Consider the following 19,401-nt stretch of genomic DNA (forward strand, 5'->3'; position numbering starts at 1 on the left):
AATACCGGGTTTAGTGGGTTGGCCATTTTGCTCAAAAAGAAATGTGCCTCAGAAGGACACACAAGACTGTTTTAGAAGTACCTAGTGAACAATAGTAAGTCCTGATGCTTCTGATTATAAATAACTTAATTCTTTGATCTCACGGGAGCCAAAAGCACAGAAGGTCACACACACTTGATTTTTAAAAGAAATTTTTGAATTGCAATTAGATGAGTAAAATCTATAGCACTCTTACTTTTTTCTTAAGCCTAACTTTGGCCATGTTAATTAAATTAGATTGTTGCTTCTAAGAATTTCATAGCTACATGGAAAAAAAAAGACCTGTGCGTTGTTTTTCTCCTATTTTTAAGTTCTCTGAGTAAGGGAAACATCATCTACATTACCATTTCCTGTGGGAGATGTTTTTCTCAAGGTAAAATTGGACATGCTGCCTTCCAGTAAGGATCTAAAAGAAAAATAGGGATGGGGAAAACACAGTAATGACTCGACAAAGAATCAACAAGGGACTCATTCATTGCTAACAAGACACATTTTTCAATGACATTGGTGGTCACATAATCTGGTATAATGAATACATGATATGAAGTGACCCCTAAAAACCTGAGAGTTCATCTATTCCAATGCATTTATTTTACAGATGAGGAAACTGAAGCCAGGAGTATTTAGTGTCCCCTGTGTTATAGGAAAAGCAATCGGCTGAATCAGGCCATCAATTAACTCATTTATTCAATGAAAAAATATGCATTGAGTGCTTGACACTGAGCCAGGAGCTGGAGACACAAAAAGATAAGTAAGACAAGTATCGGGTCAAGTCAACAGGGAGACGGAGACATGGAGTTTACAGCACAATATGCAGAAGGGCTCATCAGCTCCTTCTTTGGGGAAGCCAAAGTGAACCCAGGCAACTGATATGTGTTTAGAAGGGAAGCAGCCAGAGCATGGAAATCACAGATCTTGGGAAGCACGGGTGGTTTTAGGTAATCCCTGTGTGCGAAAACCCTAAGATTCTCAGCTGTGACGAACTGCTACTGCCAAGCTGCTAAGGGACTGAGGTGATTCTCATTCCCAGTTTGCCTGGGATGATGGTGCGTTCAGGGCCGCATTATGACACTGAGTCTTAGGCACTTTTGCTTTCGATGGCCTCTTCCTTCACACACAAGCACATGCACACACATGCATACACATACAAAATTAAAAATTATATTTTATGACTGTGTTGGTATAATGATGAATAACAATCCAGGCTGGCTTTGTTAATACATATTCATTATTGTTATAGTATTCGTTTTTTCTTCTACTGTTAAAAGGAGTTAAAATTAGGACCCTTTTGTGGGCCCCTAAAAGGGGTCCCAGGTGTGGCCTTTTCTGCCTAACAGATAAGTCAGCCCTGAGTTTCCCTGAATGTGGGACTTGCAGTTTTTAAACTGGAAAAGTCCTGGGCAAACAGGACTGGGCTGGTCACCCTAGGTGGGGCATTATGTGTTTTGCAGATTTCATCCCACCAGACAGTGTACAGAATGTTGGAGGGGCCCTCCATCTCAAGTCAGAAGCAAGCCCTAGGTCCAGCTTTATGACATCAAAGTTCTGTGATTGAACCACTTAATCTCTGTAAAATGGGCTAATGAAACCTGCCATCTACTTCATAAGGTTGTGATGATCAAATGAATAATGTACACAAAAATCACTTTGTTAAACTATAAATGCTGTTGAGACTTACAGCTGTATCATCAGACAGCAGTTTATAGGTATAACGTGGAGATTCTAAAGCCCCCATCTCCCACCCTCTGGTCCAAAAGTATCTCCTACAGTAACTTGCCATAGGACTTGAAGTGGTAAAGACGCATTCCTCTGGATCAAGGCATGGTTTCCCTAGGATCTTCATTTAGAATATCAATGCTCCTAGAGTCGGTGAGGAGTGGCAGCTGCTGGTGACTTTACCAGCCTGGTGCTCGGCACTATGGGCTCACGGCTGCACCTCATCTGGGGAATTGCCCTTACTTGGTGGGGCTGCCAGTTACACACCCTCCTTATCCACTGAACCTGCAGCCAGCTGAGAGTCTGAAGGTCTTAGTGAAATTAGAAAGACCTGCATGTAAAGTGGGCTATTTACTGACTGTGTCACCTTGGGGATGCTACAGTTCAGCTCCCTTATCTGTAAAATGAGGTGAATTGGGACTGTTTTGAGGATCAAGTTCGATGACATATGTAAAGTGTCTGATTATTGCCCAACACAGAATAAGTGCTCAATAATTCTTAACTTCATGCTTCTATCACCTTGGAAAGCATTAAGCGTAAAGATGAGATGTGGTCAGGTGTGGGAAGGAGATGGAACAGCCTTGCATTTGGGTCCTGGGCACGCAGGGATTGTGGGGTGGCCACTGTCTCACTGTATTTGGAGGCCCCTAAAACTCTGGCAGAAATGGAAGGAAAAGAGGCATGCAAGCTTCAATCTGAACTACTTGTTCACTTCACCTCAGTCTGGCCTTGATTCTCTGGGTTCTTGGCTAACCTACTTCCTGTTTCTAAATGGGCTCTGATAAACTCTTTTCCTGAACTGGTAAAGACCTGGAAGGTTCGTAGCTGATTGAACTGGGATTCTGAGGTGGGCAGAATGCTGAGTGTATATCTGGTGATACACTTGCAGAGATTGCAAGCTCAGTCGTGAAACACAGGGAAGGGTCAATGGAGAAAAGTCATTTTGCAATTATCTGCTTATGTGTCTCTCACAAAAGACTGAGTGTCCTGTGAGCCAGACTTAAGACTGTCCCTTCTCTATTTCCAGTGTGTGGGACAGAGTAGATGCTCCCTAGGTGCTTACTATGTGCTGAATTAGGTCCCTCTCAAAATTCCTAACACCCCAGTACCTCAGAATGTGACTATAGTTGGAGGCGAGGCTTTTAAAGAAGTGATTAAGTTAAAATGAGGCCTTTAGGGTGAGGTCTAATGCAATCTGTCCCATGACCTTATAAGAAGAGGAATTTGGACACACAGAGACACCAGGGATATGTCTGCATGGAGGAAAGGACATGAGAGGACACAGAGAGAAAGAAGGTGCCCATCTGCTAACTGAGGAGAGAGGCCTCAGGAGAAAACAAAACTCATGACACCTTGATCTTAGACTTCCAGCCTCCAGGCCTATGAGACAACAAATTTCTGTTATTGAAGTCAATCAGCCCGTGGTCCTTTGCTTTGGCAGCCCTAGCAAACTAATAGAGTGCTTATGGGAAAAGTGGTTTAAACATTTCTAAAATAGCTAAGTCATTCAAAGAGCTTTGTGTTACCCTGTCTCTGACCTGTGCCCTTTGTGTCTTTAATTGCCCTACTGCCCAGGGCAACTGCCAATTGCCATAGTACCTGCTCTCAACTGGATACCTCACAGGCATTATCTCATCCTCACATAAACTCTGCACAGCAGCTATTACCTCCACCTCTCAGATAAGACACCAGACTGAAGCTCAGGGAGAGGATGTAACCTGCCAAAGTGGCAACAAGCAGAATCTGGCTTCTAAACCAAAGCCAACTCGTTCCTCCACAACCAGCAGTAATGTTTGTCATGAGTCACTGCAAGATGAGACCAGTAACCTGGCATTAGAGTGAAAGAGGGACATCTATGGAAGTCCCATGAGCTCTGCCCCCACTGCCTGGCAGCAGGAGAACCAGGACAACTTCTCAAGGAATGATTGCAGCAGACAAACCCTCACAGAGCAGCCTTCTCTGTGTATTTCCTGATATTTCCCTGCTTATAAACGTATGTCCATACAAAAAGGTATACACGAATGGTCATAGCAGCATTATTCAAAATAGCCAAGAAGTGGAAACAACCCAAATGTCCATCAGTGGATGAATGGATACACAACATGTGGCAGATCCATACAATGGAATATTACTTGGCAATAAATAAGAATGAAGCACTGATACATATTACAACATGGATGAAGCTTGAAACATGCTAAGTGAAAGAAGCCAGACATAAAAGATGACATATTTAGGATTCTATATGGATGTTGTCTTTTAGATTTTCCTTGGTATCCTCAATACTCCTCCAAAGCCAGGCTTCTGCTGCCCCTTTAGGCTCTGTTGGGTAAGGAGGAGAGCTCAGACAATAATAATACCTTAGATGATTTTATAGTAATTATAATATATCTCATTTCATTTCCAAGGCTATGTTCTAAGAGTATAGTCCCTACTTAGCAGAGACATGGCTCGAGAAGCTGCTGAGTGGAAAGTTGGGACTCCATCTGAGGCTTTCTAGCTCAAGGCTCATCGTCTTTTCCTCTCTGTCAGGGACTCCCAGATTGATAGCACTTCCTGCAGTTGTAGAGAGAAAAGCAGGTATCTCTTCTTTACCTTATATTTAGGGCTGGCTCTAATCAGATCCAGCACCCTGCTAAAGGGTGCGATATTTTCATGCCTTTGGTAGCCGGGTATTCTCCAGAAGGAGTCATAAGATAAGACATCCAAACAAGCTCAGGGCCCTTACCGCTTTCTCCCTGCCAATAACTAGCCTCAGGTATCCTATAAACACCTCACTGGCACCACCCCAGTGTCTCTGGGATACTTTCTAGGGATAGTTGCCAGTGAACTCACTTGCTTTCTCTGGGACACCCAAGCTTTATCTCGTTGCCTCTTTCATGAAAGTCCCTGGGAAGAACCAGGCTTTTTGTGTTTCACCCTTTCCATCTCTGAACGTAGGCTGCCAGGCAGAAGGTAAGAGCAGCCATCTTTGGACCATGAACTAACCTCGGGACTAAAGTCACACACTAAGAATGGCAGAGCAGGAAGTTAGAAGGAGACTGGCCCCTCATGGAGCTGCCAAATAGCCCCAAATAGCTGCCAAAAAGTTGAGATGATCTATCTCTTAACTTTTGGCAAGAGGAAAATAAACCTAGTTTCTTCATGAGATTACTCTTTCATATTTTTGTTACTCAAGGTTAATGCTCTTCCTACCTGTTACAAGATCATCGTGGAGCAAACAGAAGGTCTAAAAGCCCATGGTGGTCTATAAAATATAAGATACTAGTGACTTTTTTTATTAGTAAAACACTATTTCTTGCAACATGTCTGTGTGTTCGATGTTCCTAGCAAGAAGTATCATGTGTTTAGTTCCTACTATTGTTTCACATCGTGCCACAGATTACTGCTCATTAGCTTATTTAATCCTTCCAGATGAGTATTATTAACTCTAATTATAGGAATTCAAAACTCAGATTAAATAACCTGGCTAAGGTCATACAGGGAGTGACAGTCAGGAACTGCAATTAGGTCTATATGACTGCAATGCCAGGGTCTTTTCAGCAAACAATACTACATGTTGGTCAAAGTACCATATAGCCAACTCCAGATACGCAGGGAAAAGCCCCGGAGTTCCGAGAGATGGAAGATAATGGGAGAGGAGCTGGAAGGAGCTGCAGTAATAAACAGCTGCTCCATCACCCCTGGGCAGCTCAGCCTCGAGCCTCACCCCTCCCGTGGCCACACTGAAGCCATGAGTGGCCTGGCACTACTCCTACCGGACTCCTCTGGATCTATCTCCCTACTAGATGGCTTGATAATGTTTTATACTCTTTCCTAGCTCCATGCTGTCCACTGGCATGAGGTAAATGAGATGGCAAAATATAATGTATTCTATTTTCAAATGATAATAGTTTAATAAGTATGCAGGAGTTTTATTTTTTTTAATGAAAATGACTAATAGTGTGGGAAAATAAAATTTTTTCACCAAATCTACAGGTTTCACTTCCATCTCCTGCACAACGTCCCTCAGCACCACCTGCTCCTTATTTTTTCTTAAGACCCATTGGCCATGTCACCCTAACCACCTCCATATGTCAGCCCATTTGGTGGCCCCAGAACCATTTCTAGAAACTTCAATCTAAAACATTTAAGGTGCAAGCCCCACTCTCATCAACCTGTAATTCCACCGAAATTTTACTGCAATGGAACACTTGCCATCCTGACCAGAATATAAACCAACTTTTTTTATATATGGATATTTTCTATACTGTTAATAAAAATGGATCAACAATATATGTCCCTGTGAATAATGCTCTTGTTAAAAAATACCCTTCTGTAGAGTGGATGAGAGATTAGAAACCTTTCAAATTGGTAATGTCATGAAATACATGCAGCAAAATCTCAGTTTTATATTATTTTTTAAAGAAATTACTTATTTCAGGGACTGAGGTTATCCTCAGTTTCATATCTACTCAACACCCAAATAATGACACTTTAATAGCTTCGGTTCAGCCAATTAGATTTATTTCTAAGTGCTGTCCTTCAGTTTCCTTCCAATCAAGTTTTAAACTTTTCACGAGAAAGATGAAACTCTCATCTGGTCTCCTCAAAATGCTGTTACCGGTACATATACCAAATAATGGCAGACACCAGCAACTGTATTTTTTTCCAGCAACTATATATATATATATATATATATATATATATATATATATATATTTTATTTTTTTTGTGGTACGCGGGCCTCTCACTGTTGTGGCCTCTCCCGTTGCGGAGCACAGGCTCCGGACGCGCAGGCTCAGCGGCCATGGCTCACAGGCCCAGCCGCTACGCGGCATGTGGGATCTTCCCGGACCGGGGCACGAACCCGTGTCCCCTGCATTGGCAGGCGGACTCTCAACCACTGCGCCACCAGGGAAGCCCAGAAATTATATTTTAAATGTATAATACTGTAAGGAAAGATGTATAAAAAGATATGTCCCTATTATGCTGGGAACTACAAAAACCTTTCCCTTTTAAAGCCCCAAATTCATAAGTTGAAAACTCTGATGTAAAATCATGATGTCAGAAGTCAGTATAGAAACAGGAAAAAAAAAAAACCTTTTCAACTTCTGGCCCCTCTTTCATTTCCTCTTTGTGGCCAACCACCAGAAAGTGCTAGTTTTTACCCAATGCCTACAGCCTCTGCCCAAAGACATGTCTTTAGGTTTTAGATGAAATTACTCTCTTTAAATTCTGAATCACAAAACCAGTCAAGTTTCATGGTGTTCTTTGGATGCATTTGAAACTATCAAACATCTCCTATTTCTTAAATGTATCCCTGTTCAGATCCTCTTCGTCTCCCTATGTCCTTCTCAATTTCTATTTTGAATAACAGCACTTCCCCAAGAGCACTTAGGTCCATTAGGTAATCTTCTGCTCCTCTAGCCAGTCAGCCCCAGCTCTTCCTGTCCCAACTAAGCTGCAGTCTTCTTCATCTTTTGGGTCCTCTTGACAAAAAGACTTTGTGGACCTTGTTTATCTATTTTATTTTTTACAAGGTCCTATGTTTAGCACATGGAACTATATTCAATATGCTGTAATAAGCCATAATGGAAAAGAATATGTATATGTGTGTGCGTGTGTGTGTGTATAACTGAATCACTTTGCTGTATACCAGAAACTAACACAACATTGTAAATCAACTATACTTCAATAAAAATTAAAAAAAAAAAAAAAAAAGGACTTTGTGGATCTCACTCTTCCCCTTCCCACCCAAGGACAAAATGTCTCTCAACTTACCTAATAAGTGCTACATATTACCACTCCCTGCTAACTCTCCTTAAGAAAGATTGTGTGAGCAAAGAAACTGGAATGAGGTGGTGCAGAGATGAAAGAGAATAGGAAGAGTAAGACAGAAGAGAAAAAATGCAGAGAAGAAAATAGGATAACAAAATAGAGGATGAGAGAAAAAAGAGAAAAAACCAGCGAAAAGAATTCACTGCTGGTATTTGGTCGTGTGATAGTGTTAGCCATATTGAGCTAAGATTTTGCATGTATTGTCACATTTAAGACCCACATAATGCCTTAAGGCTGATACTATGATTATCCTCCTTCTATACCTAAGTGAAACTTTATAATGAATGATTTCAATGACGTCAGAGTCCTTTTTCAGAAGGTAGGGACGGAGTTGGAAATGTGGACAGTGGGTAAAATTAGTTCTTTCTGGAAAGAGGTTTTAGGATGAGTAGTTTGCCTAAGGCTACACAGCCAGTGAGCAGTTGGGATTCCAGCCCAAATCAACCCGACATCAAAGTTCCTGTCCCAGAAGCCCAGGAAACAAAAAGGGTTCAACAGGTAGAAAGTTACCAGGTTAAAAGAAAGGGTGAGAAGAATGACATTTCCTTTGCAATAGAAATCTGTGATGGATATCAACCAAGATTGAGATTTGGAGCAGACTTTCTCTGATCATTTTACCAAAGTATCATGAGATCAGCACAGAGTAATAGTTGGATACTTTAATGGCTCCAAAATCTCCCAGTTAATTTATCAAGCTTCTAAAAGACTTATCTAAATTGATATCTTTATGGAAAAGACCAAATATGAATAGTTACCTAAGAGAAACCTCTATAGTGATAGAAAGTATAAAAAAGCAAACATAGAATAAGGAAATAAATACAGCAAAAATGTCTAGAATGACACATGTAGCTTGGTGGTATTCACTTTCGTATATGAAAAGGTCTTCATGGTTCAATAATACCTACTAGTACTTGTTTCCCAGAAATCACTGGTAACAGGGAAAAAATTCTAGAAACTGAAAAAGGACTTATGCTATTAAACCATTTTCAATAGAAGAATAAGAGAGGCTCTATAATCACAGGTCAATAAACAGCAGCATTATCTTCTGTAAGGTAAATACAACAAACCACCAAACAATTAATTATCACCTAAAAGAACATGAAATATTAAGTAAGGATAAAATAAACGGGGCCTCACAGTGTAAACGTTAACAAATGCATTTAAATTAATGGACTATTTTTAGCCTTCATACACAGTGTATAAGGAAATCCAATACTTATTGGGCTGGGAAAGACTCACTTATCCTGCTGTGATGGTTAGAAATTTGCTATTTCTTTAGTCACACAGCCTCCCAGTCTCCACTTAGCATTAGAAAACTTGTTTACTGATGGTGAAACAGTTTAGAATGTAGCACAAATAAAATCTTGTCGCCAGAGAGTTGTCTATATGCTATGAATTTTGAGTCCGATAACCATCGACCATAAAATGTTCTTACTGTTTGTTCTCGGTTTTAGCATTAGCCCTCACTTGCCCTTGTTTCCACCACCAATCTTTTCTGCAGAATGATAGATAATGTCAAGTTTTAGCATGAAGAGCCCTCACTTGCCCTTGTTTCCACCACCAATCTTTTCTGCAGAATGATAGATAATGTCAAGTTTTAGCATGAAGAGCATGTCTCTCTGGGACAATGATCAATTTCATTTTATTAAAGACACTGGTCTAATATTCATTAATAAAAATGCTATGTAATAAAAATTACTTATTCCTTGAACCTCTTATGGACTATTTTTAGTTCTAGCTGAAAACATTTGTTAAATGAGTAAAAGCCCAAATTTTGACCACGGATTATGAACCAAAACTCTGTTACCTTAAGTCATCATATTTCATATTCGCTGCAGCTCATGTCATGTCACTCTTTGTCCCAATTTTACACAGTAAAATCTTTCTCCTTATATTATGCTCAATAGAAAATGTGAAAAATATAGAAAGCACAAAGAAGGAAAAACTCAGACACCTTTCATCAATCACTGTTATTTTCTTCCAGGGTTGCTTATTATTATCATTATTATTATGCCTACTAGAGCCTACTGATACACATTTCTCAATGCCATTTAAAAATATTTAAATAATTATTTCTTTTGCAACTACAAAATATTTCATCTTATGGGCCTATCAGTATAACATAATTCCTTGGTTTTTTCCAACAAAACCACATCCTAATTATTTTCATCCATCTCTGATGGATCCTTAGAAGTGAAATTACTTGCCAAGGGGTGTAACTTCTAAAATGTTCTTGGTCTCTATCGTCAATTCTATTTCCATAAACCTTATACCAGTTTATAATCCACCAGCAGCTTACGAATGTCCACACATTGGCCAGCATTTAGAATTATCATTTATTAGTCTCTTTAATGATTTAATAGATGAAAGTGGAATCATTTTGGCTCAAGTGCATATTTTTATAATTTTATTGGTTATTTTATTTCTTATTTTGTGAATTATCCATTGATTAATATTATGGATTTCTTATTGTTTCCTTACTTTCTTTATATATCAGAAATATTTATTTTTACTCTCCCAGTTTTCACTTAGCATCTGACTCTGATTTTTTTTTTGATCAGCAGCTTCCAATTTTGTAATTCTCTTCTTTCCCCTTATTAATTCTTTCACTCCTTAGAAATCCATGTAGACCATCCATGAAACTTCTTTCTGACTTCAAAATCCAAGCAATCACCAAGTCCCACAACTCTGCTCCTACATCACTCTTGATTGTCTTTCTGTCCATATTCAAACTACCAACTCAAGCTGCCATAATCTGCTTACTATTTTAACAGCTTCCTACCTATATTCCCAAGCTCTAGACTTACTCTCCCAATCCATTCTCAAGAGTGTCAAAGTAGTGACCACCTTGCTTAAAACTCTTCAATGGCCCTTCATTTCTGTCAGGATAAAATCCAAATTGTTATTAAAACTTACAAATCCATACCCGCCTGCCTCCTTTCTCCCCACTCCCCATGCCTCACTCAAACTCTAGCTTCAGCTAGACTAAGTCATTCCAATTCCTGAGGGCTCCATCCTTTTCATCACCTTTAGGCTGCTGCTCACTCTACGCTTTATGCCTAAAGCATTCTTCTTTCTGAGCCTCCTCTCACCCTTACTCTCCTTTCAGGAAAGACTCACATGCATTTTTCAGGTCACTCATTACATATCCTCCTGGATGCATTCAGTGATACCATCACAACCTGTCTTCACCTCCACCTCCCCAGGCTGAGCCCTACGAAGTGTTCAGATAGCAAAGAGTACCTCTCTGTAACAACGGTACAATACAAACTGCCTTTTGTGTGGCTGAAGTTTTTTTCCATCCCCAACACACACACACACAGACACAGACACATCGTAAATCTTGAGGGTTGTAACCAAGACCGTCTTCTCTACAGTTGTATTTCCAAATATTATTATTATATCTGGCACATAATAAGCTCTAGAGGAACATTTGTTGGACAAATGAGATTAATAAATATTTACATGTTTTCTTCTAAGTTTAAAAAATGTATTTTATTGTTACATGGAAACTCTAATCCATATGGATTTACTTTAGTAATGGTGGAATCCCTTTCCCATTGATATATGATTTTTCCTTTGTCACATAAAGAAATCTTATATATTCTAGAATGTGCTTCATGGCTGTCTCTTCTGTTCCATAGATCCGCCTTTAGTTTCTTGCAATAGAAACAAACTATTTTAGTTATTGTCTTTTTCTAATACATTTTAATATCTAATGAAAGCACCCTTCATTAATTTCTCTTGTAGAAATTCTATCAGCTATTCTAACTTATTCATTTCTTTAAGATAAACTTTAAAATTATTTTCTCTGGTTTCAAAACAAATATTCTATAAGAACTTTTGATTGGAATTGCATTAATACTATAAAATAGTTTGGGAAGAGCTGACATTGATGATATTCAATCTGTCCATCTAGGAATAGTACTCAAAGAAGCTTTTGCTCAAGAAAGTCTTTAGGTCTTATAGTAAACGTCTGTGATTTTCTTAATCTAGGTCCCACAGTTTTCTTATGGAAATTTTTTTCTTGATGTTTTACATCTCTTTGCACTATTGTAAAAGAAATGGTAACATATGTCATATTATGTTATTATATATATATGTATAATTCAGTAGGAATCCTAAATTTTCTTTTTATTTGCTGGTTCTGTGAGATAAGTATGATCATACAAGTGACATTTGGTCAAATTGGGGGTCATAATTATATCCAAGTCTATCTGGATTCCAGCCTCCTATAGTTTTTTCTATATGGATTCCTTTCAAATATTTACCTAATGACAAAAGGGAGAACACTGGGAAAGAGGGCAGAGGAGGGTAGGCTGTAGGGGGGCAGTTTTCTCTGAAATATTTAAAATTAACTCTCAGTGTAGAGGTACCATGCATACCCTGTGGCTTCTGAGCATTCTCTGGAATACTGCCACAGTCTCCTGGGATGTGTGTATTTTGGTTAAAAAAGCATGGTCTATATAGTTCATTACTTTCTCCCAGAAGGTTCTATACAAAGGAAACAATCACATTTTAGGTCAGGGAAACTTGGGTCTAGAAACACAGAATGAATTATTTAGATGCTTAGAGCTCTCAAGTATACAATTACAATGAGTATTCAGAACTAAAAGTAAGCCAGTTGTTGTTTAATGGATACCTATAAAAAGCACTCTTCCAATTAATCATCACAACAAAAGGATGATTCATATCTTTAAAAATTTAGCAACCAACATAAAATGCAAATCTAATAAATGCAGCTGTGATTTGACAAAGCATGCATTTGAGGAAGGGCCTTTCCCAAATTCTAAAATCACATGGATTTTTACAATGGTAAACTAGAAACCCTTAAGAAATATATTTGATAAAGACTTTTGATTAAAAAGTAAAGTTCAAGCAACTGCAGACAAATATCCAGTAATTAATACATAAAACCCTTATTTCAAAGTTCTCAGCAAGAGAAAAGGAAACATGATCAACAAATAGCCTAGGAACAGGATAATGTCAGAAGACAAACTGTGTGGGACCAACAAAGCTTTCCCCTGGACCACTGTCTGGCCAAGGATTCTATCACATCACTCTTAAAGAATGCTTAGAGTTAACGCCCGAATCATAGGGACACTATCAGTTAAATCATGTTTGCTTAAGTTGACTGCCTAGTGAATTATATGCAGCTCATTCCACAGTCTGAGTTTCGTTGTTCAAAACATCTCCTCTTTGCTTTGTTTGCAAAGTCTCCAGGAAAATGAATCACTAGCTGTTTCAGTCAACATTCCAGTGGATAGAGGAGACAGCCAGTAAGCAGCCCCTACGGACTGGTAGCCAAGGTGAGGCTGTCTCCGATTGAATGTCTCACACCCTACAATCTACAACTTACACATACACCACCTCGCCTTCCTACAAAGGGGCTGACTGCTCCTGAGGTTAAAAACTAGGAATATAATAAATAACAAGACTGACTCCACAAACTACAAATTTAAAATGTATCTCTTCATGTCATAGTCATTCTATACGCACTGTAATAACATTCTCAATTATTACTGGATAAGGAAATTCTTATTTCGGGATCATTTCTAGTTCTTTTGTAAACCCAGAGGGAACCTCATTTATTGCTAACACATATTTTACGTGAAAGAAGTTTGAAAAATCATTGAGAAAATTCAGTAAAAGACCAAAATCAGGTGATGTAGCTCCTCATCTGGTTCTATCATCCTGGCAAGTTGCTTAACATGTATATGTTTTGTTGTCCTCACCTAGAAAATTAGTGAGTTAGACTAGATGAGTCTATGCTCCATTCTAACTGAAAATTTAGGTAAGCTGAAGCTACCCTAAATTTTAACCCTTTTAATCTACATGAAGCTAAAAGTTTAATAAAAATCCTGGCCTTTATCTGCATTCTCTGTCTACCTGACATTTAGAATCAAGCAAATGTTTTACCAAAAATTTTACTGATGTAATATCACAGATTTCTCAAATTGATTTTCCCAATACTTTAATTCTGGAATACAGCAAATATCAGAAAGACCATTTCTGCATTATAAACTGTGGAAGAGAAAGCTGGTTTTAAATTTGATCACATTTTATGACAAGTAAAATTATAATCCACAAATGGTATAATTTAGTTTTCTGATTACTATAAATGTTTGAAAGCCAAATTATTATAAAATTCCTCAGTAACCTTTGGGAACTGAGCTCTAAAAGCCTCCGAGACAGCACATGACCTGCTCAGCAATGGGAAGCAATGAAAGCTCTAGAATTGAAAGCAGAGCCAGGTACACTGTGGGAAGCGCCTTTCTGGAGGACAGAGAGTGCTGGTTGCAAGTGTGAGTAGCTCCTGGGTTCGATTCCCACAGCTCTGCATCTCAGATGCAAATGGTAGAGAAAAAACACAGGTCAGATAAGTCAGCTTAGCTGTTAATCATAAAGGAAAGCCTGCTTAAAATAACTTTTCTGTTCTTATCAAAGGGCTTCCAAAACTGGATTTTCAGGACTAGGATATGAATAGAGGTTGAAAATTGCCCCCCTGTACATTAATCAATATGTAGGTTAGAACTCAGGATATAACATAGCAAAGTTGGTCAAATGCACACGCATCCCTGTGGGAAACTGCACACCCTCAGTTAGCCCTGCCCTGCTTTACTCCTTGGTATATTCACTCAAGAAACATGATTTTCTTATTTGGGGAAGATAGGGTGGAGGACTGGGCATCTCTCTCTCACAGCTCAGTGACTTGCAGTGCTTTCAGCAGGCAACAAAAACAAAGACTTCTTATCTATAAAAGAGTAGAGTTCACCATTTCAGTAAAGGCATCATCTGTGAAGACAGGGAGCTCCTTTTAAAAATGTTTTTATAGTCACTTGAGAAAGTAGACCGGTGAGTGCTGGTCTCTCGATTTAAAGAATTTGCTATCCTTATGTGTGACCAGATTCACCAGCTGACAGCTCCTACGTGGAAACTCAAATAGGCTTTCATTTCTCTACTGCCCGGAAATGTGTAAAATTGTGGAGAATTTAAAAGCAATGCCATCTAAAATCACAACAAGGAGCAGCAGAACTGTTGACAAGTAGAACAGCCCATTGGAAGCTGTTAAAATTTCACTGGAAAAAAGACAGAAAGTTCTAGTTTTAATCACTTGCAAAGAAAACAGGGAAAGTTATGCAATAAAGCAGAGATATTTACATTTGCAAATATAATTCAACTTACCTTTCTTGAGCAGATAAACCGGGACTTTTTGTCTAAACAGCCTGCAGTGATTCCCTAGGTGGATCCAGCTGAAACTAATGGGTACCTGGAGTTTACTGAGTGCAGTTTCCACCTCCACCTGCCTGTGTTAATGAACAGATCAGAGGCTTCTCCCTCAGTGGCTGAGTCACACAGGGAGGAGATGGGTGGTGTAAAAGAGGGTGTCACCTTGTACAAATACCAATTCAATTAAAACAGCCCACTCATGGACCTGCTGTGTTTGGTGAATTCTTTGTGTAATTTATGGCCTTGGTAGACCAAAAATATGTACTCCTGTTATCACCCTTTTAATTGACATCAACAATACCCACAACTCTATCCCTCACGAGGTGCCACAGTATCCAACCTATTTTGGATTCTCTTTTAAAAAACAAAACACAAAACTTAAGGTAGGAGGAATCTCTATCTGCCCATGGTGCCTGGAAGGCTGGGGCCCAGATACACACACAGGAAATGTACTGCTGGTAGGGATCAAGATCCTTAGGAGAGAAAAGTCCTTTGGAGCTCTGAGATCAGGAAATATGAAAGGAATCTATTACACAAATTCTACACATGGAATTCTGGTAAAACTATCAAAGGAAAAGTACATCCTGAAATATAAGAATTTTGAGCTTTTTGTGATTTCATCACCTATAAAAATGTGAAAAGGATGCTGGAAACTTCTTTCACATCTGAGGGCAGCAGTAGACTCCAGTGTCAACACCTGCTTCTGGTGAGGAAGGAACAGTGCAGAAAAGCCACGCTAGGTGCAGGTTCCTATTACAGGTTCTGAAATGTACCTTCCGTGGCAGCCAGGGAGGCTTTAAAGAAGCTTAGTGAATCTGGAACGTTGCTGAGAGGAGTGAGTCATTAGAATTTCCTGGGTCATCTTTATTCATCTGTCACACCAATAATTAACCATTAAATCCTCCCCATTTCAAGACAGCTCCTGAAAAACCACAGTCCAGCTAAGCTATAGTCATAGAAGGGGCTATAAGAAGATGTAGAAACATTCAGATTAGAGGGTTCAGGCAATTGCAGGATGCAGTCATGGATTGGGACATCCCTTTCTTAATGTGCCCTTATTCTGGGCTGAGGAATTTGAAAATCTAAAATGGAAAATGTTCTCTAAAAGTAGTGTGTATATATATATATATATATATATATATATGTTTATTCAGTGCTTTCATAGAATTATATGTGTGCAAGATATTTTAGAAATACGTTTTAAATTTCTGTGATGCCCATAAATGTCGGTTGGACTGAGGTTGGATATTAATATTACAGATGAGAAAGTTGAAAAACCAAGATGTGACTTGTCTCATCTCAAAAAATAAGTAAATTAGAAGTATTCAGGATCATTCAGCATTCATTTAGCTGAATGAAGGGCTAAAACAGTTTCAGAGCTAGCTTGTAGGGACAAGTAGTAACTTATATTAAACATATTATAGAAGGCTTAAATGTATGTTTTCATCCTTCATAAAATATAGAACCAGAAAAAAATTTTCTACTTTGCAATTAAGAAAAATATACTGCCCAAAATACATCTAAACCTTTTGAGCTTCCAAACAATTATTTCTGCATGGAATTGAGGGTTTCTTTTATTTTATATACTGGAACACATACCACTAAGCCATGTCAGTGTCTTTCCATTTAGAACTAAATCTTTGATTCAAAAAAGGGCTAATTCTAAACACTTGGGCAAAATTCAGACCTCCTCATTGCTAAACAGACATTCAGCCAAAAGACTGCTGAAAACTAAGAATCTCAGAGTTCAAAGAGGTCAATCAAGAATGTGCACGGGGGTGGAGGTGGCCAAATAGGTTTGGCCTTAGTTTCACTCAGGCCTGGAGCTGGGGAGTCTTGAGCACACTTAGAATAACTTGGCTTTACCACGCCTATTTCACTGGGAGTGGCGGAGTTCTTGAGGTCTCTTTAGAATGTAAGCTCCTAGGCTGTGATGGCGAATGTTTTATCGTGGGTGCCAATGCCAACTGCTTGACACTGGCTGCCTGGGGGGACATGATGAGGTTTGTAAGGCAACTTTGAACTTGCACAGGAGAGAGCCGCGATTGATTAGCAATGTGTGCCACAGGCCTCAGATGGGGGAGGGTTTGCTGAACCTATCTCCCCAAACAGGACAGTGCTTTTTCTCTGTGTTGTATCCAATGAAACAACCAGCCAGAAACGAGCACTTATTACCACATAATAATGAAAATAGCAAATACTTATATAGCACTGTTCATGTGCCAGGCATTGTTCTAAGAACTTGTCATACATTCATTTAAGAATTGCCATTAAAAGACTGTTATTTCCTGTTATACAGTCTGAATGTTTGTGCTCCCTCAAGACTGTTATGTGAAATCCTAACCTGCAAAGAAAGATGATGGTGTTGGGAAGTGGGGCCTTTGGGAAGTGCTTAGGTCATGAGTGTGGAGCCTTCATAAACGGGATTATTGTTCTTATAAAAGAGCCCCCCCCCCCCCCGAGCTTTCTAGCTCCTTCCACCACGTAAGGACACAGTGAGAAGACGCAGGCTATGAACCAGGAAGAGGAGCCTCACCCAACCATGCTGGCAGCCTCATCTCAGACTTCCCAGCATCCAGAACTGGGAGAACCAAATTCCTGTTGTTTATAAATTGCCTTGTCTGTGTAATTTTGTTATAGCAGCCTAAACAGACTAAGATACCTCCTCATCCCAGAGAGATTCAAAAAGTGATGCTGAAAATGCAAAAAAATACAAACAGGACAAATCAGCATCTCAAAGCTCTCTAATCTGTCATGCAGGGACTTTGAGAGGTTGAAAGACAGAGGGCTCCCCACTTTTCTCCCAGATGGAGAAAATAAATGTTATGTACATGTTGAAACAAAAGCGGTAACAGTAGAGTGCTAATTACAGAACCAATTTCTCTTTGTCTGGGAGTAGACAGATGCCAGAATTAATGAGTTACTGCCTTACTGCCAGTGCTGCAAGAGCGGGTGCGTTGCTTAATACGCACTGATGGTGCCAGCATGATGCAGACCCACAAAGAGCCCAGGAGAGACCCCACGGGAGCCTGTGTTCCATCATCTCTGCAGATCCACTATTCACTATGAGCAATCACTTCATCCTCAGGTCCACGTCTTTCTTGCTGCAGGGAGATGGATGAGGTCAGTCTCTTTACCACCTGGACAGGCCGCAGTGAAGAGATCAGGACTCCATACCTGAACTCTATAGACAATTTCATGAGGAACCAGGAGGGCTCAGCCCTGAGTTCCTGAGGCTTTCTGACTCTTCTTCATGCTCCAACAGGCAACTACCCTTGCCCAGAGAAACCAGAAGAGACTAGGCAAGGCTGATGCTAATAAAAGCAACAACGACAGTGGTTTAAGTGTGGGCCAGTCATTGCTTAGTGCTTTATGTATGTTATTTCATTTAATCCTCACAAAAACCTTACACTATAGGAACCATTGAAACTGCTGTTAGGTCATGATAGAGAGCAGAAAACAAAAGCCTAAGATCACACAGTTGGGAATTAGACATGTCCAGAATTCCAATATAGGCAGGCTGACTGCAGATCCCACATTCTTGGATATGAAGGTCCACTGTCTCTCCAAAGTGCCAGAAAGGAGATAGGCACTTTACCCAAGAGACCATGGCTGGATTACAGGGTGTGCTAAATTTACAGCAGGTCTGAGCCCTGAATAACAGGTGACAGAAAAGTACAATGGCTTTTAGCAGGAAATGTGTATATATACGCATGTATGTAGGCGCTTGTATCACTCATAGCATCAAAAATAATAAACCACAGCCCACATGTGTTAGATCAAAATATCAGACAGGAGAATGGCCAGCAGTTGCTACAGAATCTAGGTCCTTTATTGATGGTGTAAATCTAGCTCACCAGTTTTCTTTTCTTTTTTCCTTTCAAATAGACTACTTTTAGAGCAGTTTTAGGGTCACAGCAAAATTGAGAGGAAGGTACAGAAAAAAAACATATACCACCTTCCCCCAGATACACAGCTTCCCCTATTTATCAACATCCCTCACCAGTGTGGGGGATGAACCTATAATCGATGAACCTATACTGACACATCATCATCATTCAAAGTCTGTAATTTACATTAGCACATCACTCTTGGTGCTGAACATTTTATGGGTTTTGATGAATGTATAATGACAGGTAGCCACCATTACTATCATACAGAATAGTTTCACTGCCCTAAAATTCCTCTGTTCTCAACCTAATCATCCCTCCTTCCCCACAACCCCTGGAAACCACTGACCCTTTTGCCGTCTATGTCAGTGGCCCCCAATCTCTTTGGCACCAGGGACCGGCTTGGTGGAAGACAATCTGTCCACAGACCAGGATGGGGGGTGGCTCAGGCAGTAATGCCAGCGATGGGGGAGCAGCAGAGGAAGCTTTGCTTGCTCACCTGCTGCCTGCCTCCGGCTGCACAGCCAGGTTCCTAATGGGCTGCAGAGCGGTACCAGAGGTTGGGGACCCCTGGTCTACGTGGTTTTGCCTTTTTAAAAATGTCATATAGGGGTTTCCCTAGCAGACCAGTGGTCCAGCAGTTAAGACTTCACCTTCCAATGTAGGGGGTGCAGGTTCGGTTCCTGGTCAGGGAGCTAAGATCCCACAT

At 39.8% G+C, this 19,401-nt stretch overlaps 1 protein-coding gene across 28 annotated transcripts in view; it reads right to left on the reverse strand.

Moving 5' to 3' along the window:
* SCEL (sciellin) overlaps positions 1-15,570 on the reverse strand; it is a 140,268-nt gene extending 124,698 nt beyond the window's left edge. For 4 of the 28 annotated variants that reach the window (XM_089899244.1, XM_089899253.1, XM_089899246.1 and 1 more), the window contains exons 1-2: positions 14,758-15,033; positions 384-445 (exon numbers count right to left, since the gene is read on the reverse strand). In XM_089899244.1, the coding sequence (XP_089755370.1) occupies positions 384-426 (43 nt within the window). In that variant the 5' untranslated portion in view covers positions 427-445; positions 14,758-15,033. Of the gene's footprint in view, positions 1-383; positions 446-1,816; positions 5,919-14,757; positions 15,048-15,426 lie in introns of those variants that run through there. The other 24 variants (XR_016388614.1, XM_089899259.1, XM_022576988.3 and 21 more) reach the window with 18 other exon arrangements.
* Positions 15,571-19,401: the final 3,831 nt, after the last annotated feature.

Source organism: Delphinapterus leucas, chromosome 18 (assembly GCF_059928025.1).
Source record: "Delphinapterus leucas isolate spDelLeu-1000000601 "Yukka" chromosome 18, BTC_Dleu_Yukka2, whole genome shotgun sequence".
NCBI lineage: Eukaryota > Metazoa > Chordata > Mammalia > Artiodactyla > Monodontidae > Delphinapterus > Delphinapterus leucas.